The sequence below is a fragment of the Cydia strobilella genome, chromosome 9, assembly GCF_947568885.1.
Source record: "Cydia strobilella chromosome 9, ilCydStro3.1, whole genome shotgun sequence".
NCBI classification, from domain to species: Eukaryota; Metazoa; Arthropoda; class Insecta; order Lepidoptera; family Tortricidae; genus Cydia; species Cydia strobilella.
In genome coordinates, this window is record NC_086049.1 from 11125189 (window position 1) to 11148762 (window position 23574).

The 23574-nt window shown below is 38.1% G+C and overlaps 1 protein-coding gene across 1 annotated transcript; it reads left to right on the forward strand.

Moving 5' to 3' along the window:
• Window positions 1–7018: 7018 nt before the first annotated feature.
• Window positions 7019–17608, forward strand: LOC134743958 (UDP-glucosyltransferase 2-like). The gene is made up of 4 exons (XM_063677589.1): window positions 7019–7858; window positions 15057–15279; window positions 15641–15860; window positions 17325–17608. The coding sequence occupies exons 1-4, from the start codon at window positions 7019–7021 to the stop codon at window positions 17605–17607; spliced, it is 1566 nt and encodes a 521-aa protein (XP_063533659.1). The 3' UTR covers window position 17608.
• The last annotated feature ends 5966 nt before the right edge of the window (window positions 17609–23574 follow it).

Sequence of the window (23574 nt, forward strand, 5' to 3'; positions counted from 1 at the left end):
GTTTTACAAGTGGGCAATGAAAATGACACCCGAGCAAGCGTAAGAAAATAGGTGATTGAACCACGAGCGCAGTCGGTGTTCCCGCCGCGGAACAACAGCGGTCATTTTGCTAAATTTACTGTTTTTTTTTTTTAAAGTTTAAATATATATTAAAACACATAATAGGGATAAACAACTTTTTTTTAACTCAGGTATTAACAAATTACAACACAAAAACACGTATAATTTAAACTTATCTTCATTAGTAAATATGTAAATAGTCTGGTTTATTTATGATTACAATTACAATTTCAATTATTAAATTAAATTAATAATAAATAAGGCGCAAAAGTTCCCAGCACGCTCGCTGCGTTTCCCCGTTGAACCGCAATAGATAACCTTTGCACCAGGAATGACCCGGAGCGGGGATCAAGACCCCTCTCACGCAACCGACTCCCGAGCTCCCTAAAAAAGGCCCGTGCCTCCGAGCACCAACACCCAGTGGTCTCCACCGCGAGTGGAACAAACAAATAACTGCCCAAGCACGCATACTTTTCCCGTTTTCTAAGAGCGGCTATCTCAGCAGCTGCCCCCGCTAAACCTACTGTGTGACTGATGTGCGAAGCAGCAAAAGTGCTGACGCATGTAGCGTCCCAAAGCAAGCACTTACCGTTCTGCCAAGGCACCAACGTCATGCCATCCGGCCTCTTGCCATCGGACCGGCTAAGGCCCGGGGGCTCCAGCGAGCAAGGCACATTTGCCGAGACGAGCGCTCTGCGTATAATATAATATAATTAATATAATTTAAGAATTTTCTCCCAGTAGGTACCAAAAAACTCCTAGTGCAGGCTCTAGTTTTGCCAGTCATTGACTATGCGGACGTATGCATGACTAATATCTCGCAGGAGTACCTCAATAAACTTGACCGTCTCATTAATAATGGCATACGTTTTATTTTCGGCCTTCGCAAATACGACCATGTTTCTTTCTATCGACGTCAGCTCAACTGGCTTTCCATCCGTCGGCGTAGGTCCCTTAGAATCCTGAGTATATTATTTTCCATCTTGTTCGAGCCTTCTACACCAGGATATCTTAAATGTAAATTCACTTTTGTCGCCCCCCGTCCAGGCTGTGAACTGCGTTCCTCCCGCTCACTCAAACTCTCCATCCCTTCTCACCGTACTGGTTTTATGTCGAACTCTTTCGCCGTTGAGGCAATCCGTCTCTGGAATTCCCTTCCTCTCTCGATTCGACAAGCCCCAAGCAAGCCTGTTTTTAAGCGTCTACTCCGCAAGCATCTTCTGTCAGAAGAATTTAAATAATGTTCTCCATCTTGTATGTACTAATATGTATTAGTTTATCTTTTGTATATCATATAAGTATTAGTATTTAATCATAATTTTGTTAGTTTACGTTATTATGTTTATATATATATACATAATATTTGAATTTTTTTGGTTCTATTTCTCGTTATAATTTATGAATCTATCCTGCACCAACATTTATGTCTCTGTTTGACCTAATGGTTGACTGGTAGAGAATGCCTTTTGGCATTAAGTCCGCCATTTGTACATTTTTCTTTGCTTGTGCAATAAAGTTTAAATAAATAAAAAATAAAATAAAATAAAATATCGTTTAGAGCGTGATGGCGTGGGAACCTTCCTGCACATCGGCAACAACTCAAAGCGTGATGACCGCTGCTCTCCACCATGGTCGGCACCAAATGCATAAATGAGTTACGCACACATCGCAGCCCAAGCGAAGAGCAACAGCCAAATAGATTAGTAAATTACATAAGTTAGTTATAGGTTCCTATGATGGAGTTTATTATATTATGTTAAAAATACAAAGATAAAATGAATATATAATTAAATAATATTACGTAGATTTGAACTTAACATTATTTATAGCTACGACAACTTAAAAAAATTAAGGGTCACATGCACATATTTAAACAATAAAAAAATATTAAGGCAAAACATTCTAAGCTAAGTAATAAATAAAATCAAAACTAATGTGTTAAATTCTTAAAAATTATAATGCCTTTAGCTGGGTAATACCTCGTTTTTTATGGGCGGGGGGGGGGAGGGAGTTTCCGGACAGAGTAACAACGTATTAATTTTTTAATTATTTGTTCCGCCTTCATTTTTTTATTATTTGTTCTTAAGAAACTTGTCCAATAGATAATAAAGCTTTTTAGGGTTCTGTACCCAAAGGGTAAAAACGGGACCCTATTACTAACACTCGTCTGTCTGTCTGTCTGTTCGTCTGTCACCAGGCTGTATGTATCTCATGAATCGTGATAGCTAGAGTTGAAATTTTCACAGATGTATTTCTATTGCCGCTATAACAACAAATACTAAAAACAGAATAAGATAAATATTTAAGTGGGGCTCCCATACAACAAACGTGATTTTATTGCGTAATGCTACGGAACCCTTCGTGCGTGAGTCTGTCTCGCACTTGGTCGGTTAATCTGAATATGTAGATACTAGATTTAATTTATTCTGAATATTTTTTTCCAAAAACCAGCCATGCTAGTACAAAAAATGAAAACACAACTCTATAACGCCTCATAATCAACATTTTCTGAGTTTTCAAAACTGGAAATGATAGTTTGAAGCACGGGGACTTTTTCTTCTTTAATAGTTACACGTATTGAGCACCAATTATCAAAAAATGCTTAATGGGAAAGTCAAATTCCATCATTATACCTAAAAATCAAACTTAGGTTATTACGTAGACTTTCTACGCTCAAGTACTATAAAGGGTAGAGGCTTCACCAAACCCACGGAGTAGGATGGAGATGGCAAGTGGGCGTTCCCGTCTATCCGACAGTTAGTAGCGACCGACTTACTTTATGCACAGACTATGCTCAGTTGTTGTGTAAACTTCATGCTCGAATGACATTCACGTCGTACGTACGCTCGTCTAACAAAAATTGATAATTAAATTTAAAATGCCGTATTGTGCAGTATTAAGCTGCAGAAATCACAGCGGTTTAAAAAATCTTTCACGTGGAGGTATTTCCTATCACCGGTGGTTATTTATTTAAATATAATCCGATAAATACGACAAATCTGTTTATTTTGCATTATTTACGAATGTTCGTTAAGTAAATCTATATTTTATCAGTTAGAACTTAGAGTTCACAATCCTTTGTCACTATTCTTTACGTTTATCTGGAATATTCGCTATCCTAAATGTCAAATAACTTCGCTACTCAGATGCTGCGCAATGTCGATATTTATATCGATAAAGTTAAAGTTACGATATTTCAAGTTTGATGTTTGGTTCGGTAATAAATTATTATTTTAGACACGTTTCTAATTATTATTTGGGATAATCAATGTCTTAGTAAATATGGCAGCTCTGGTCATCAAGCACTAAGTTAAGTCGGGGTCATTTCAAACCTTCGTATTCCTTTACATACGTTTTTGTTTTTTACACCCATCATATTTTCATCGTTAAAATAATTAGACTAGGTACTTAATGTACTTATGCGTACAATGCATGCAATGTGCCATGAATAAACGATTTATATTTTCTATTTCTTTATTATTAATTATTGTAGGTTCCCACAAGATGCCGATATTAAAAATAAATGGATCAATGCTACTGGGCAAGAAAATTAATTTCCGCAAAAATATAGCACCATTTGCTCGGAGCATTTCTTAGAGAAAGATTTCTGGGGATAAAATTGCCATACATCTCATCTAGTGTCCACACGCCTAAAACTTAGTTACTAATTTAGTAATTATTAGTGACATTCGGGCTCACTAAATTAATAAAAAGTGTTCCATACCACGCAAACTAGCGTCAAATATTGGAATTTTGCCGCCCCCCTTCCTGATTTGATAGGTCACAATCTTACAATCAAATCAAGTGGGATCGATGAGCCAGTTTCATGTATGCTTTCACACCATACAATTAATTTGACAATTTAATCAGGTTGTCCCGTCTAGATTGGCCTTAAATGCTGCTACAAGTAAATATATTGTTAAAGACGAATACTTACCTATGTAAGTAATTGCAGATTTGTTATTACAAAATAACAGCAATACCGAGTACCGAGACCTTTAAAGAACTATGATTTTATCTGTTTGACTTTAAGATATATTTAATGTTCACATTAACAACCTAGTTGGTCAATTAATAAGAAACACATTTCTAGTTAGATATTTGTTGTACTTTACTACATTTTTTTTTTCATACAATCACGATTATCACTACCTATATTATAATCATAAAAAAAGTATCATCTAAATGTGTTAAAACATACGGTAATGAAATATCAATACCTAACTGAACACACAAATATCGATAAAACACTCCGATTACACTGTCCCCTCCCTATATCGAATGGAACGAAGTTCCAACGGTTAGCTACTCGCAGGCGTGTAGAGATCTCGAAAACACCAGTGTAACGTGACCGTGAGATCCGTAAGAAACCATGCGTAATTAGACCTTACTTATACTGGTTTTTTTAGCCCTTTTCTCGCCTGTAATTAGTAAGTGATTTTAAAACTATATAAAATAACGCCATCTGGTGTTGAGTAGTTGTATTAGGTGAACGTTGAGCGAGCTTTTGTGAGATTAATGAGATAATGAAAGAGTCGTATGTCATATAGCTTTGACATTATATTTTAAACCGTCACTCATGTAGCCTACAGTTGATATTCGTTCGAGAAATGTCCACCGGTAATAACCTTTTGGTATGGAAAGTTGCTACGAATCAGAGCAATTTTGTAAGTGTGTGACGTATTTTAACGTGGCTATGAATGTGTGAGTTTAGCGACACTGGTTTTCATACTAAATAGGAGTCATTTCACATCCACTAGTTTATTAATTCGTGACCAAACCCAAGGTCGCAAGTAATTGCATCCAACTTTTAGTTTTGTCCAAAGTATTCATTCAAAGTTCATTATATGTATACAATAATAATATATGTGTCAATACCTTTTGAATTCCCAAAGATTTATAAGAAGGTAAGTGAAGTTAGGTATTAGACAAAATACTGGGGGCAAAATCTGCGGCGTAGAGGGCTCAGGATTTAATAAACATACATTTTGCTTGTCTCTCCATATCAATATAAATAATCAATTAATACAAAATTTCCAGAAAAGTCACACGAAATGTCAACTGTCGGTCGAGTCAGTTGATAAGAGCGGTTGCATGAATTACGATGATGTATCAACTTTCAGAGTCAAATTAAAAAAACAAGGTTATAATCAAAAGTTTTGATTATTTTTTTAATGTAAAACAGGCGTTTATTTGTTTTGATTCAAAACAAATAAACGCCTGTGTTACATCATCAACAAGCTTGTTTATCAGTCTTTCGAAAGCTGATACTAGTTGTCGTATTTAGGCTAATGACTTTAAGGGACTTATGGCCTATGGCGGAAACACTGTGGAGCGTAGCGAGTAGTTCGAAAAGTGGAATCTTGAGCGTAGCGAGGGTTTCAAGGCACGAGGGTTAAACAAAATTTTGCACAACACCAACACGAGGAAAATCCTAACTTTAAAATATCATACAAAATCAAATAAATCTAAACGAACGTTGTCACTTATACGGAGACTGTGTGGCAGTAACAATAGTATCCTGAAAACGTTGGCAGGTAAGATAGATGCACCACTACTTAAACACTGGAACAGTCTACATGTGGCAGCAACAGATGTTTAGAAATGGTGCATCTAGATTGCCTAGATTTTATTTTATTTATTTTATTTGTTATTGTATTTTATTTTATAATTTATGTGTGTGTTTTGTGAATTGTAATTGTATGTCACTAACCGTAATTATTTTAAGTTTTGTTGTACTTACTAACACTATTATAGGTATATGGATCAAAATGATTCGAAATAAATAATTGAATCGAATTGAATTAAAGTTTTTTCATTCAAAAAGTCAATTCTACCAGCCAACATAAGGAAACAAATCAAAATTTGCATCAGACTACTTTACCCCACACGTGGACAAAATGCAACTTTCTCATCAGTTTTTGAACAATCAATTGCTGGTCAATTCTGTTTTTTATAATTTAACATTTTTAATGACACTTGTATATATTCTCATACCTACGTATTGATATTCTTAAAGGAATTAAAACTCATAGGGTACTTCCCGTTGACCTAGAACTACGAAATTTGGCAAGTAATAACCTTTTACACTACAAGTACAGGGAAAAATCTCAAATCTCTAAATTTGTAAAAAGTAAAAATAAGTAAAATAAAAAATAAGTTAAATTTGTACGGAACCCTCGGTGGGCGAGTCCGACTCGCACTTGTCCAGTTTTTGTTTTAAATATTGTACAAAACGAATGTATAGGAATAAACCTTTGTAATATTTAGTTATGTGTATTCATATTTGTGCTGGAAGGAATATTACTAGAATTAATTTATTTCATAAAACATTTTAGGGTTCAGTTTTTTTCCTTTTGAGGTACGGATTGTAGGATCACTTTGTTGTCCGTCCGTCCGTCCGTCTGTCTGTCTGACCTGTCAAGAGTTAAAGACCAAGACCCTCTATCTCGGGAACGCGTCCTATCGAGTTGAAATTAAAACCATATACCTACTCAGGTCTACATTCTCTAAAAAATCAAACTTCGAAGTTAACGTAAAAAAGACAGGGCCGTTAATACCCACAAAAAACGTATATTACGATGCCTTTAAGGGAATCAAAGTTATAGGTTAACCTAGATTCCTAGAACAATGGAATTACAAGTCCAGGCAATAATCTGAGAACTAGAAATACTTATGTAAAAAATAAAAATTATGTGATTTGTACGGAACCCTCGGTGGGCGATTCCGACTCGCACTTGTCTGTTTTTTTCTGTTGAGCCAACTTTAACCTACTAAGGTTTACTGTTCAGTTTCGGTGTATTTTTTTTCTTGACATTTCCCCTTTGTAAAAACGAGTAACTTGTGTGATAACACGCTATCAACAATTTCGGCGAGTCATATCTGAGCTCGATATCTTCATAATAATGACCTTTCCGCAAGTAAATATATAGTAGCGATCTGATTTTATCAAGCTACAATGCTAGCAATGTCTCGATTGAGAGACTTCGTGTACTTGTGCGCGCTAGTGTGTTCGAGCCTAGATGCCGCAAGAATCTTGGCCGTATTTCCATCTGCGTCAATAAGTCACCAACTACCGTTCAGACCCCTTACACAAGAGCTCGCGCGGCGCGGACATGAGGTGGTGGTGATCACACCCGATCCTGCATTTCCTAAAGGACAAGCGCCAAAAAACTTGACGGAAATCGATGTACACGACATATCTTACGCTACTTGGAGACAGTTCATGACTAAAGTCAAAAACGGCAAACGAAATGAAGTCAGATCACTGTATGAATCATACAGTGAAGCAATCAGACTCATGTTCGAACAGCAAATGACAGTTTTTGAAGTTAAGGACATAATCAAGAACCAAAAGGATACTTTTGATTTACTGATAGTGGAAGCTTGCGTTAAACATAATCTTGGATTTTCACATGTAATTAAATCGCCAGTTATAGCTATTAGTTCACTCGGTGCTGTTTTAGATTATTACGATGTAATTGGAGCACCAACTCATCCTATACTGTACCCTGAGTCAATTAATACCCGCATTTACAACCTGTCCCTTAGGGAAAAGATTGGCATATACTACAACACATTCACTATGCGGAATCTATTTAAAAAGGCAGAAGAAAAAGATAATACAGTCATCAGAAACATTTTTGGTGAAAATACTCCAGCTTTGAGTGAGCTGCAAAATAATATTGATATGCTGTTCTTAAACATTCATCCTATTTGGGAGGGCAATCGTCCTGTACCTCCCAGCGTGGTTCACATCGGAGGGATACACCAAACTCCAGAGAAGAAATTGCCACAGGTATGTATGCCTCAAATGAATGATAGTTACACGTAGAAAAATAGAGCTTGTTTTTAGGGTTCCGTTCCCAAAGGGTAAAAACGGAACCATCCAATTCTATGTTTATAAAACCGTTTACTCCTGATGATATCAGAATAATAATCAACTCTTTAAAAAAACTCAAAAAGTACCGGTTATGACGGCATCAACACAATGATAATAAAACAAGTTGGGAATATAATTTCACCAGCAATAAGCCACATAGTAAATCTTTGTATATAATAAATTGGCAGATTTACCGATAAACTTAAGGAGTAGTCTATAGTTTTCAAGCTGGCTCTTACGGATAACTCATTGTCTATTGTAAGTTACACCGCACGTGCTACTTACCTGCATAAAAAAAAATCGCAATAATATTCAAAATGAACAAATGGAAAAATATTTCGCGATTTCTTGTGTGGTCCCTATACGGTTACTGAGTGCCGGCGAGTCGAACGCTACAGAACCAGCCTAAAATGTGTCATCAAGATGAGTAACAAAGGCGCGCTATCGGAGAGCGCACTTACACTGGTTTTTTGAGCGTTGCCATTTACGTAGCGTCTTACGTAGGCAAACAACGCGCGAACGCGAAGCGAAGCGGCGCGACGCGGCTAAATCAATCCTTTGATACCCATAGAAGTGTCCTCGGCTGCCCTAAGCAGAAACCAAGTATCTCCAAAATTTCCAAAAACTGTTTTTTTGGATTTTCGGAATCTTCTCTTTCAGGCGCATCTTTCACTGAAAAAAAAATTGTAAAATAATGTGTATTTTTCAAAATATTGGCGTTTTTAAAATCCAAGTATCTTTTTTGGCCCTGTATTCTACGCTAAATTCAAGTATCTGTCCCATTTCTACGCTAAAGTCAAGTAACTAAAAAGAGATTCTTGTAATTCATATAGATGACTGAGATACATGCTTTTACCGTAAATGTTAGCAACTAAAAATTAATTAATTACAATAGTTAAACGAGTATCTCCTAACATAATCTGTAATATTATAGGGTAGAAACTACTTGCATAGTTATAAAGTAGGTATCTTTTTTATTACATATATAGAAATCAGGCGTTCATTAAGCAGTAAGTTCTTTATTGTAATCGTGTCAAAGTGAACAGTGAGAGTGAGTTGTGCAAGAAATAATTAGGTATAGTTAAAACTATAAATTGTACTAAATCTGTCGACAAAAATGTATAAAATACGCTGGAATGCATCGGATACACGGCAATGGGCAAAACGAATATTGTCTTTGTTTTTGGAGAAAGAGAACGGGTAGTAATTTAAAACTAATAATATGTTAAAACAATAATTATTCCGTGTTCGGTTACCGCGATAGTTACTCATGAAATAAAACTATGAAAACGGATTATAGCAATATACGCGATATAATCCGTTTTCATAGTTTTATTTCAATAATTATACCGTTGAACTATAACTATAGGTACATTCTACAACTACAAATTAGTTTATTGCAGCACTTTTAAATTGTCAAGTTACAAGATCCACCCATTACCTATATTATACCTCTATTCTAGATCTATTGTATTTTTATCTATATTAAAGGGTACATTGTTACAAGTAAAGTAAATTTGTGTGTTAATAATAACATAATTTCGTTTGGGAGTTTTCCCCTGCAGTGCAGAGTCCCGTGTTTCTTTCTCTACTTTTAGTAATTTGCTTCCGGGACTCAGAGAGGTGTCAGTTCAGTATTTCGCTCTTTTGGGTTCTCCAATTTGTTCGGAGGCGATTCCTGAGGGTTTTGAGGAGAGAAGGCAGCTTCTGCTGATGGCTGCGGAGAGATTGAGGGATCTTCCGGCGCACGTACAAGTAGCTCTGGTTCTTCTGCGGGTATGTTTTGCCGTTCCTAAAATCATTTACTTTCTGCGCACCGTACCAGCTTGGTTGTACCCTGTTCATATCGACTCTTTCGACTGTGTGCTGAAGGAGTCGGTGGACCGTTTGCTTAATGTCTGCCTCAATCCAGATCAGTGGGCTCTGGCGTCTTTGCCCATACGAAACGGTGGTTTGAGCAGATCGCAAGCAGATCTCACAATGAGCACATCGCAAAATGTGCAGATCTCATAATGAGCAGGTCGCAAAATGTGTAGATTTTGAAATAGAGCTCGGATTCTACAGTTCCAAAAAGCGTAATCGTTGCCATTAAGGCATGTAATAAGCCAATGGTATCTAATAAATACAGTTTGATTAAATTATTGTATGTACAGTCGCCATTAGATACATTGTAGCGGTCAAGGTGTTCAAATATTTCTGAGTAGGACTAAATTTTTAACAAATTCAGCACACCGCAAATACCATTTATTTAAATCTTGACGGTTATTTTATTTAACTAAGATTATTATTTTAAAAAAATTACGAGGCCTGTTGCGGAGATCATCAGTGGTATTTTTGGGACGAAGCATGTTGCTGATTTGCATTTGTAGCCACCCGCGAAGCCTGCGTTGCGGATTTCTTACATATAACTAGATATTTTTTTTAGATATTGTGATATAATGTGATATTGTGATATAATTCGATTCTTTTGTCTATTATTAAATCAAACGTTAATAAAGTAAAATAATAAATAAGTAGTCAGGATCGTAGCAAGTGGAAATCCGTGGTCTCTGCCTACCCCTCCGGGAAATAGGCGTGATTATATGTATGTATGTATGTATATTACACGACGTATGGGAATGACATAAGGTATATTTTCTGCTCTTTGTAAACGATATTACAATATTTACGATATGCACCTTTCGCGACTGCACTTTATACGATTTGCACATTTCGCGACCTGCACTTTTTACGATTTGCACATTTTGCGAACTGTACTTTTTACGATTTGCACATTTCACGACCTGCACTTTTTACGACTTGCACATTTCGCGACCTGCACTTTTTACGACTTGCACATTTCGCGACCAGCTCGTTTTACGATCTGCACGTTTTACTACCTGCACCTTCTGCTATTTGCACTAGTGCTCACTTTACAACTTGGACATTCTGCTATGTATCTCAATTCTTTTATCGCCGTCAACAACGACACATATTCTTTATATTGAACTTGGCTCCCATTTCACATTTATGTTTTTGTTGGGATATCATTACTTTTTGTACAGAAATTACTAGCATTCATCGTGGACACATAACGATTTGTAAACGTACTTTTTTTACGTTTACGCTGTATAGTTTTCTTTTTAGGGTTCCGTACCTCAAAAGAAAAAAATTGAACCCTTATAGGATCACTTTGTTGTCCGTCCGTACGTCCGTCTGTCGGTCAAGACCCTTTATCTCGGAAACGGGTGGAGGTATTTTGATAATAGGTAATTGATATTAGAACCACATATACTCAGGTCTACAACAACAGCCAAATAGCTCATAATTTAAAACTAATACGGGACTTAATCGCGTACAAACTTACGTTTATTTATGGCCTGACGTTTCGAACGTGACGTTACGTTCGTGGTCACAGGCAGACTGGCGAGGAATTGTATCAACATCTTGCCGCGCGGGTTTTGCGAACTACCCGCACTTGATCTTGATTATTAACTTGTACGCTAGGGTTGTCACTTTGCCTACACACAACACTCACGACATCCAATGGTATGTGGCAGAATGTTTTTTCCTCCTTACATTTGCTAATTACTGGATTCCACGAAGACGAAATCCCCTGTCCCTCATTTTGATTGAAATTTCGATGTTTTCTGATTTCAATTGCTTCACGTACCTTCCTGCTGTAGTAAAGACGTTCCCTTGAGAGGACTGGGATTATGGAGCTCAATCCAGCGGTTGGTCAATTTGCTACAGTCGGGACCAAACCACTTATTTCCTCAATATTCATTTAATACCTAGTCTACCTTCACGCCATATATCAAGTTTCTAGGTCATCTGAAAGTGACATAAGTTTTCGACCTACAAGTCTTAATCAATATATCTTTTTTTATCGAATTATCAATAATTTTAAATTTTCAGAATTTTCCCTCTATATACACAATTACACACCTAATAGTCTACCTTGATGCCAAATTTCAAGTTTCTAGCTCATCTGGAATCTGGAAGTAGGTTAGATTTTTGATCTATAAGTCAGACACTCATAAATATGCTGGTTTTTAAACGTTCATTTATCAATAACTGTTTTATGAAACTTTGTATTCTACTCGTAGACAAGCTAATGGGTTTGAATAAATGTGCCAAATTTCATGTGTGAAAGTTCAATAGGTTTCAAGTTATAAAGGGGTCAAAAGTAGCTCGAAATGGTTCGTGTAACACGGTTGCTGCGTCGCCAGTTACGTTTTCTTTGAACTTGGCTGGACGCGCTGCCGCGTGTCCAGATGGTTTTATTGCGTTTTTTTGTGGAACGTACCTACTTAATTTTATACAGTGTAACATTAAATTTATACGTCACACAGGCACTGTTTTTTTTTTTATTTCCATGTGTCTATTGTAGTACCTATTTATTTTTATTTACATCAATAACATCCAGACAAATGGCGGGCAATGTTTAACAGAGGAAGAAATTGGGTCGTTGTTATCTACAATCTCTTTGTGATTTGTTGAATAAATAATTTATTAATAAAAAAATTGATGATTGAAAATGTCATTGAGTACTTATAAAATCGAACGCTATGTCGGAAATGTTATGTTGATAATGTTATCTTATTCCAATTAATCGATTTAAGTACTGCGGTTATCACACTGGATGCGATTCGCACGCCGCTCCGATGTTTGAACGAAACAACGCTATGCGCGTATTATAGCGACATCCCGCTCGTACATCGGAGTGACTTAACATATTTTTAACCGACTTCAAGATTTCAAAGGAGGAGATTCTCAATTCGGTTGTATGTTTTTTTTTTTGTTTTTTTTTTTTTTTTTTTAATGTTTGTTACTCCATAACTCCGTCATTTCTGGACCGATTTTGAAAATTCTTTTTTTGATTGTAAGTATATACATACAGATTGGTCCCGTTTTTATCAATAAGCAGTTCTGATGATGGGATCCATGAGGAATCGAGGGAACTCCTCAAATGTTAAAGGCATACATATAGTGATTTTAGTATTTTCATCAACAAATCAAGCACTTACATTTAAAAAAGTGACATTTGATGAAGTGGAACTGCTGATGATGATCAGAAGGGAACTCTTCAATGACGTTCACGTTTGGCGATTTGTCCTCTTCGTTATGTTTGTTAAGCAAGTTAGGTTTTCAAGAAACATTTTTGTCAAGCTCGAGTTCTGATGATGGGATCCATGAGGAATCGAGGGAACTCCTCAAATATGAAAGGCATACATATAGTGATTTTTGTATTTTTATAAACAAATCCAGCACTTCCATTTTAAAAAGTGACATTTGATGAAGTGGAACTGCTGATGATGATCAGAACGGAACTCTTCAATGACGCATAGTTCACGTTTGGCGATTTGTCCTCTTCGTTATGTTTGTTAAGCAAGTTAGGTTTTCAAGAAACATTTTTGTCAAGCTCGAGTTCTAATGATGGGATCCATGAGGAATCGAGGGAACTCCTCAAATGTGAAAGGCATACATATAGCGATTTTTGTATTTTTATCAACAAATCCAGCATTTCCATTTTAAAAAGTGACATTTGATGAAGTGGAACTGCTGATGATGATCAGAATGGAACTCTTTAATGACGCATAGTTTACGTTTGGCGATTTGTCCATTTCTTTATGTTTGTTAAGCAACTTAAGTTTTTAAGACATATTTTTGTCAAGCTCGAGTTCTGATGATGAGACCCACGAGGAACCGAGGGAACTCCTCAAATGTGAAAGGCATACATATAGTGATTTTTGTATTTTCATCAACAAATCTAGCATTTACATTTAAAAAAGTGACATTTGATGAAGTGGAACTGCTGATGATGATCAGAATGGAACTATTCAATGACACATAGTTCACGTTTGGCGATTTGTTCTCTTCCTTATGGACCCAAACCCAAACTTGGACCCGGACTCGGACCCGGACCCGGGTCTGAACATGGACCCCAACTCGGACCCGGACCCGGACCAAACTCTGACCCAAACCTGGACCCGGACAGCCGGACACGGACCCGGACTCGGATCCGGACCCAGACCCGGACCCGGAAATGCTACTAGAAAAGTGGGTTAGGTGTGTGGGTGGGTTTTGAACTGCGATTCTCACAGAACAGAACTGCTATCAGAAAAGTAGGTTAGGTTAGGTTAGAGCTGTGACCCTTACAGAAACGAAATGCTACCAGAAAAGTAGGTTAGGTTAGATTAGAACTGCGACCCTTACAAAAACGAAATGCTACTAGAAAAGTGGGTCGGTTTACCTCCTTTTCTACATATTAGGCAAAAGATGCTGTCTTTTTCATTTCATTGTCTGGAATCTAAGAATGCTTTCAGCGGCATCCCCCATTGAAGTCGGTTTTTTTTTTCTTAAAAATTATTAGATTTGGCACGACAGATAGAGAAGATATATAAATTGAAGTTTATCAATTTAGATAACTGTTTATTATTTATTCTTGTAATACGTACAGTCGCCATCAGATATATCGGAGCGGCCGAAGCTCTCACAAATATCTGAACACGCCTCTATTGTCAAGGTGTTTGAGTGCGTGTTCAGATATTGTGAACACCTCGGCCGCTCCGATATATCTGATGGCGACTGTACCTACAATAGATACAGATATTTTATTTCTTTTGTTAGTATCTATAACATATATATTTACAATAGTGTATAATTAGTTTTTATATTTTATTTATGCACTAACCTTCACGGTGTATGAAATGTTGAAAAAAATGTAAAACATTTAAACCTAGTATGTACGAGTATGTATGTGTTTATACAATATACAAGTTGCTACGTTACTAATCATTTATTCAATTACTGGGTCTAAGATTTTGAAAAAAATATACAAATTAGCTCTTCACCTATAGATCACAGGAAAACCTATTAGATTTATAATAGTGCAGTCAAGAGTGAGTCGGACTTAATTACTTAGTTTTTTATCCGACCCCTACGGATTTTTTAAAGATAAAAAATAGGTACTTACATTGTTAAAAATTGTGTAATGTACGGAACCCTTGAAACGCGAGTACGACTCGTACTTGGCCGGTTTTTTTTTAACTTCGAAACTACCTACTGTTTCGAACTCAGCCCGGTTCATTTTTCAAAAAAAAGTAATTATTTACTTGACATTAACTTTTAGGACTTACAACAGTACCTCGATTCATCCGAGCACGGCGTGATCTACCTGAGTTTCGGTTCAAACGTCGACACAACGATGCTTCCCCCAGAGAAAGTGCAAACCATCATAAACGTGTTCTCGCAACTGCCTTACGAAGTCCTCTGGAAATGGAACCAGGACGAGCTCCCCGGACGGACGAAGAACATCAGGATTTCAAAATGGTTTCCCCAGTCTGACCTTTTAAGTGAGTGTTACTAAATGTTGAACATATTTTTGATTTTGTACAATTCTAAACAGGTGGCTCATTTTACCTTTTTGTTATTAACTCAAAAGATCTACGGCTGGAAACTTCCCCTTGAAGTATTTCCATAACGTGCGATATCCGTATCCTAAGATTTTCTGCGAATTGGACCAGCACGATGGTCCATCTTCTTGCTTACCATTCTGCGCCGTTTACAAGTGGTTCGACACTTTGTTTTCAAAAAATGTATCCACTTAAAAGTTTAACGCACAGTCACGCGTTCAGACAGTCATATTAGTTGTTCGACCTATCCAATTTCTATCTACTACTCATCCTAGCAGTGATCTAATTTTTTTTTTCACAGAACATCCAAAAATCAAACTGTTCATTACGCAAGGAGGCTTGCAATCAACAGACGAGACAATTACCGCCGGGGTTCCTGTCGTGGGCATCCCAATGTTCGGTGACCAGTGGTACAATGTCGAGAAATACGTGCACCACGGAATTGGAAAGCAAATAAACCTTCCCGATCTCGATGAAGAAACGCTTAATAGTGCCATTAAAACTGTTATTGAAGATAAAACGTAAGGTTTTTTCACTTACTCTTAAAAGTATGGAGTCATACTATTGAATTAGCACTGTCCTTTGGAGTGACCGAATTGCACAATCCACACACATTTGCACATGCCTACAGCAGTTAGGATGCTTTTCAAGATCATACTGTAAAGGATGACTCACGCTAGAATGGCCCGGGCCGGTGACGCTTTCTATAGAAAACGAAGTGTCGGATGCCTCGGCCCAGACCCGCAGCCGTTCTAACGTGAGTCATCCTTGAGGCTGGAAAAACCGTCTAGATACTACTGGAGATAGGCTACTCAAATGGTGGCTACTCGTACAAATGCTACAAATGTAATTTTACGAGCCACACGCTTGCTCCCGCTGCAGAAGCCATGTTGACGCTTATGGGCACCACGGACTCCACTGCCAGTCAAGCGCGGGCCGATTTTATAGACACACGGCTCTAAACGATCTAATCCGCAGAGCACTCGGTACCGTCTCCATACCAGCAACCCTGGAGCCAGTTGGTCTATCTGCGGCGGATGGCAAAAGGCCCGAAGGCTGCTCGCTCGTAACTTGGTTCCTGGGGCGGCCCCTGGCGTGGGATGTAACATGCGTTGACAGGCTGGCCCCATCTCACGTCCGGCGCTCTGCCAGGAAGCCAGGGTCGGCAGCAGACGACGCCCAAATTGCCAAGTGCCGCAAATATGCATTTCTAAAAACTAATTATATATTTGCGGCACTTGCGATTAAAACTTTCGGTCCTTGGTCGTCAGACACCAGAAAACTAGTAAAAGAAATTTCTACCAAACTAGTCTGGGTGTCTGGCGACCTACGAGCTGGCGCATTTTTTGCGCAGAAGCTCAGCCTCACTGTGCAGAGGGGGAACGCGGCCAGTGTCCTGGGAACAATGCCTCAGGCTAATTTAGGTTTAGATTTAGTTTAATCACTGTTTAAATTAAATAATTTTTATTTTAATGCTACAATACCTACCTATCCATCTCTAATAAAATGTTATTTTTTTCTGAAGTTTAACCGACTGGTTAAAAAACCGTTAGTTGTTTTCTGATTTATTGCAGAACAATTGAAAAAAATGACCGTGATAGGTAGGTACTTAAAGTTTGAAGACCTTTATTTTTATCAACTTTAATTCTCGTATTATAAAGAATATAGGTAACTAAAGCTGCCACCCCCCAGTAGATAGCATTCACATCTAATCATCGTACCTGTCAATGTGTTTTTATTACCATGTAAGTGTTGCGCTGTGTTGTCAGAAATGCCATAATCTGTTTTGTCTTACCGTTCTTACGGCATGCACTCCGTGAATGTACCAGAGTTATATGAGTGCTTTATCATTAAAGCATTAAGTACAAGTAGGTATTCATCAAGAGCACACACTCATAAGAAAGTACTAATAATATATTTATTAATTGCATTTAGAACAAGACCCTTAATTTAACTTATTATGATAATTCAACCTCTCTTTTCAGATACCGCGCGAACGTGGTGCGCCTGAGATCCCTGATGGCGGACCAGCCGATGAACCCCCTGGAGCGCGCGGTGTGGTGGACGGAGCACGTGCTGCGCCACGGCAGCGGGCGGCACCTGCGCGCGCCGGCCGCCAACATGAGCTGGCGCGAATACTACGAACTGGACCTAGTACTGGCCATACTTAGTATAGCCACGGCTGCGATTGTGGCCGTGTCGCTGGTATTATACAAGACTGTAAAATTCATATTAGGTTCAAGAAATCGTAAAGTTAAACGTTCATAAATTATAACTATTATAAGTATTTTAATTAATATTTTTGTTTTCTTTTTAATATTAATGTATTTTACCTAAAAGCCTCTTTTATTACCTAATACTAAACGTTCACAATCCGATGTACACAAGAGCAATAAAGAAGGCAAGAGCTCTTTATGAAGACTTGGAGGTCAATTCAAACTTACATTTTGACATCAAAATGGTATTCGTATCCCATACGTCTCGCTCGCACCAATACTTGTACAGACAAGTACGAGCTAAATGCACACGCGAACGGTAACTATGGCTACCATGAGTTGACATTCAATTTTTACGCCAGCGACTGCGTGAACTCGATCGCACCAATACACCAATACGAGCGAGATAGACTGCGATCGAGTTTACGCAGTCGCTAGCGTAAACGTCAAATGCCAACTCATGGTAGTCGTACTGGTCTCACGTCGCTCCTGATCAATAGCAGCAGCAGCATCTAACAACACAGCCACAACCCCCGACGACAACGTCAACAGCATCCACATTGTTAGATATAATTTTGACCTCAAAATGTACGTTGAATTGGCCTTCTGTACGGCCACCATGAGTTGGCGTTGCGTGAACTCGATCGCAGTCTATCTCATAATATTATTAATAATATTATAAATAGGTACTCATGAAATAAAACTATGAAAACGGATTATATATATCGCGATCTATCTCGCTCACATTGATGTATTGGTGCGATCGAGTTCACGCAGTCGCTGGCGTAAAAGTTGAATGTCAACTCATGGTAGCCGTACAGATGTCATTTAGTTACCGTTCGCATGTGCATTTAGCTCGTACTTGTCTGTACAGGTACGAGCGAGACGTATGGGATATGCATACCTGTACGGATAAGTACATACTTAGATAAATAGAAAATATCCATGACTTGGGAGCGTATATATTCATGGTAGAAGAGTAGGCGAATGCCCTTGCCAGGCAGCATTCATAGACAGGGTCGCCACCGACTGGGCTAGGAGGCCGTTGCCAATAGTCTAGAGATAGAAGTAAGATAAAATTACGTACCTAAGGTTACCCTAGGATGTAGGAATTCAAAGGTGTATGTGAAGTCCCCAGCTCGTAGTAGGCCAGCGTGGGGACTGTAGCCCAAACCCTCTGGTGCTTGAGAGTTGAGAGGAGGCTTGTGCCCAGCAGTGGGACGTATACAGGTTGAATTATTATATTATTATAACCTACGATAACCTAGTTAAGTTAATAAAACTAGTTATGTATGAAGATATATTTTAATCGAAAGGTTATGGGGGCGTGAAATTGTTCATTTACACGCAAAAATACTAACGAACAGGGGGCGTATTTCGGAACTTTCTTATTCTTCCATCTCAAATGCCGGCAACGCACTTGCAACCCCCTCTGGCTTTGCGGGGCGACGGTAATCACTTGCCTTCAGGCAATTCGTCAGGCAAGAGCTTTCTATATCATAAGAAAATAATAGCTACGCACATGCGTTAGACGGCTTGTTTACTGATAAATAATCACTAATAAGCTACAGAATACATCATCTGACGGTTTAACATAGCCTTGACATTCATAAAATAGTATCAAAAAACAGATCTCTATTAGAACCACATTTAGAAAGATTAATTGTGTCTGAATGACAACCACACATGCTACGAGCGGGTTTCTATTGTTTCCCATAAAGTTTTGTCATAATCATTTCGTTAGACATAATTTGGTTTTTCTGAGAAACGCGTAACTTTTCAGGATCGCCATAAAACAAAACTAACCTACCCTAACCTATCTATAGGATAACCTTAGAAAAATCCTGAAAAGTTAACGGTTTCAGAATTTATGACTACTGATAATATGACAATCATTACATTATGACTTTCAATAATTATGTCAAACAAAGGGACCCCTCTACGAGCTTGGTTTGTTTAGTGTAGGTATGCGAACATCATACAGTTGCTACCGAAGGATAGGAAAGACAAATTTGTATGTATGCAAGAGCTTGGATTTGAATAGGCTATTATTAGAGATTTAGTAGAACATACACATCGGTCAGAACACTGATGGAAAAGGACAGAGACAACAAAACAGACTTGCACATGATATTCATCAACCTAGAAAAAGCTTTCGACCGGGTACCGAGAGAATTATTTTGGCACGCTCTAAGAGCCCAGAGGGTCCCACAGAGCATTACATAATGACTGTCAAAGATATGTACCACCAAGTATCAACCAAAGTGCGAAGTCAGGCCGGAACAAGCGATGAATTCGATGTAGAAGTTGGTGTGCACCAAGGTTCCGCACTCAGTCCTCTGCTATTTAATATTGTAATGAACCATCTCACCTCACATCTGCAACGAGCACTGCCATGGGACATCCTATATGCGGACGACGTCGTCATCATCAGTGAAGATTCGCACAACCTACAGCAGATTTTAGAAAAGTGGAGGGAAGCTGCGGATATAATGGAGTTTTTTTTTTTATTAAAATGTTGGTGGCAAACAAGCACATAGCCCGTCCGATGGTAAGCGGTTACCGTAGCCTATGGAGGCATGTGACGTCAGTAATAGTGATTTCGACAATTGTCGCACCTGTCACCGTGGTGAAATTGGGGCCTGGTGTCATCAAACAGTGAATTCAAAGCAATAAAAATACACACTTTAAGTTCTTTAAGTAATGCTTCTAAGCTACTATTAATGATCACAATCAATGTCTCCAGAAAAGGGAATAAAAGCAGCCACTCGTATCTTTTACTCCAGTCATTCAGGGCGCGAGCGAGACTGAAAGAATTCCGTCTCGCTCCACCGCTCACGTCACTTGACATGCAAGGCAAGATTAATGAAAGCCGGCGATGTGAAAATGTACGGAACCCTCGTACGGGCTCCATATTCGGGGAAATAACGAGCCATGCGTGGCGATAGTTACGTCGAAAAAGCATACTTACAAATAACTAAACTAAGTCATATTGTCTACGGCTACCGCGATAGTTATTCATGAAATAAAACTATGTAAACGGATTATATCGCGCATAATCTGCTGCAGGGGACCATCGAGTGCGCCGACTTCTGGCCGTAGGGCGTCGTGTTTTGGGGCAAACTGCCGAATTCGATACAAGAGCTAGCAGACGATTCAACGGAGCCACGCCGTTTTGTCGCCTAAATATTGCCAGCGAGCGATGGAGCGCAGTATACTAGGTGTTCGCAGAACTGATAGAATCAGAAACACGGAATTGTGCTCCAGAACTCGAGTTGTAGATGTAGGTGTCCAGACCGCTAAGCTTAAGTGGGACTGGGCTGGGCATGTCTGCCGCATGCACCCTGAAAGGTGGGCCAAAATGGTTACCGAGTGGGACCCACGGAACACCATAGATGGTGCTGGCCGGGGTGCAGGCAGGCCGAAAAGGAGATGGCGGGACGACTTGGACGCATTTCATTCGGGAGTGGCGGGAAACTACAAACGACAGGGTCGAGTGGAGGAAACGAGGTGAGGCCTTTGCCCAGCAATGGGACACTAAATTAGGCTAGTAAAAAAAAGTACCTAATGAAAAATATTAAATTTTGTATATTTACCGAAGCGCGTTAATTTCATTTTGACTACAACTCGAATTATTAATATTTTAAATCCCTTTGAACAAAATGATTACCGGTCGATTTTTAGATTTGACACCAAATTCTCATACTTTTTAAACATAATGTTGAACACTTGTGAGCTCAACGATACACCCCTGTGACATAATTTATGTAACGGAATAATCAAACACGCATTCATCGTTCACTAGTTTTGTGATTAGACTTAATTTGTCAATTCATTTGCTCCGCTTGTCTACATTTCGTGTGTAGGTGTACTTATTTACTACATAATGTAGGTCCTAACATCGGTTTTAATAAAAAAATATTTGCCTCGTAATATTGGTATATACCCCGTTTTATTAAGATTAGATTTTTTTTAACATCAAAACTAGTTAGGTAGTTAACTTTTTCTCCCAAAATACGTTCCTATGATATCAAATTTTGCAGTACAATATATGTAAATGACACAATAATTCAGTGCATAGTTACTCAGATTTAATTTTGGATGAAAAAGTTACCACTACTTTTGAGGTTATAAAATTTGTAATCAAAAAACATTTCTATCCTCCTTTGGTATTAGGTTAGTTATTGCCTTCTATTCCAAAAAGCGTCAATGGTTAAAAAAAAGGCCATCAACTTAAACATATATGTATTGGAACATTAAGGAAGTAGGTAATGTAGGTATACAGCTACTTACTATATAATATTAGAGATTTTATGGTAGCTCCTCCCTCCTAAACAAGATACAATTAAATACAAAACTGTCGTATATGTATGTAGTAAAGTTACAAACTGTAAGGAATCACAATAAAACTTATCTTTTGCTACAAATCAGTCTAGTAACTTGCCAAAAGCGGGCGGAGAATTTCATTTAAGCTTGTACCTACTACTGTTTTTTATTTATTTACTGCGACAATAAAAGAGTTTTTGTTTTATTTTTAATACCAGCACAAGAGCCTACTGGATGTAAATACCTACCGGAGCGCAACCGCGGGAAAATGCCAGTTATTCGTGATTACAATAACTGCCACACACACGACACACAGACGACGCGCAACGGCGGAGTTAGAATCTATGAAAAACATTAAGGAACCTGGGTCGAATATAGTCAGCCCAAAAATATTGACCTACAACGTTCATGTGGTCATGGTTTCATTTTACCAAATGTTTCGTTTGGCATAACATATTTACTCTTCACAAGCCAGTATTTTTTAAGATTACGATCAAATTTTAAAATATCATAGGTACTGCATGGATATTTGTTTCATCTCGGACAAGTAACATTTACACGTAAAATAATGTACCCTGTTTATAACCTAACCTATCCTGCTACAATACTTGTTACATTTCGTTTCTGTTGGGGTCACGGTTCTAACCTAACCTAACTTACTTTGCTAGTAGCAATTCGTTTCTGTGGGGGTCGCAGTTCTAACCTAACCTAACTTATCAATGATTAAAGCACGTATTCATTATTTAAACCAGGTTTATAAACAATGTTTCGTAATGAATACTTACCAATCTTACCATACATTTTCTCGGAAACTTTGTTTAAGAACGCTGTGTAATCGTGAGTGAAATCGGAGTTATTAAAAAGTCGTAGCGCATTTTTGGATCACAATATGGTTGTCATAAATTCAATTAGCAATTTTGAGGCTTTTTTCGAGGGACTGTATCGATTCGAATCCTGAGGTTTTGACTTTAGCCCGATAGAAAAAAACCACTAACAAAGGTCTAAAATCCACTTTAAAATGTTGTAACAAATTTTGCACAAAAGCTAAAAATATGAAAATTGCTTGTAAAAATCGGCAATATCATGTTTGAGGGAACGTTTCGGTTAATTTTTATTTATTTAAACTTACAAAAACGCACGCACTTTTGTCTCGCTCACGCTTACGCTCAGTGAGAGAAGAACACGAACTTACTGGGCCTTAATGAAATACACTTTTTAGGGTTCCGTACCCAAAGGGTAAAAACGGGACCCTATTACTAAGACTCCGCTCCGCTCGTCTGTCTGTCAGTCTGTTTGTCACCAGGCTGTATCTCATGAACCGTGACAGCTAGACAGTTGAAATTTTCACAGATGTATTTTTGCTGCCGCTATAACAGCAAATACTAAAAACAGAATAATATAAATATTTAAATGGGGCTCCCATACAACAAACGTGATTTTTTTGCTGTTTTTTTCCGTAATGGTACGGAACCCTTCGTGCGCGAGTCCGACTCGCACTTGGCCGATTTTTATTTCAGGCAAGTTAAAGCGGTACTGAATTATACACGGTGGCTAAAAAATAAGTGCATTTCCGTTGCCAGGTTTTGGGATTACACTGAGCAACTTTTACTATGGTCCAACCCCGAAATCGCGAAAAAAAATTTGGCTGTTCCATACATTTCGGCTGGTCCATTTTCTATGGGAGGGTAAATTT

Bases quoted from the DNA above. Each gene is read 5' to 3' on its own strand.
- LOC134743958 (XM_063677589.1), top strand. From the start codon at position 7,019: ATGCTAGCAATGTCTCGATTGAGAGACTTCGTGTACTTGTGCGCGCTA. The intron at 7,859-15,056 runs GTATGTATGCCT...ATTAACTTTTAG, and splicing joins CAGAGAAGAAATTGCCACAG to GACTTACAACAGTACCTCGA. The intron at 15,280-15,640 runs GTGAGTGTTACT...TTTTTTTCACAG, and splicing joins TCCCCAGTCTGACCTTTTAA to AACATCCAAAAATCAAACTG.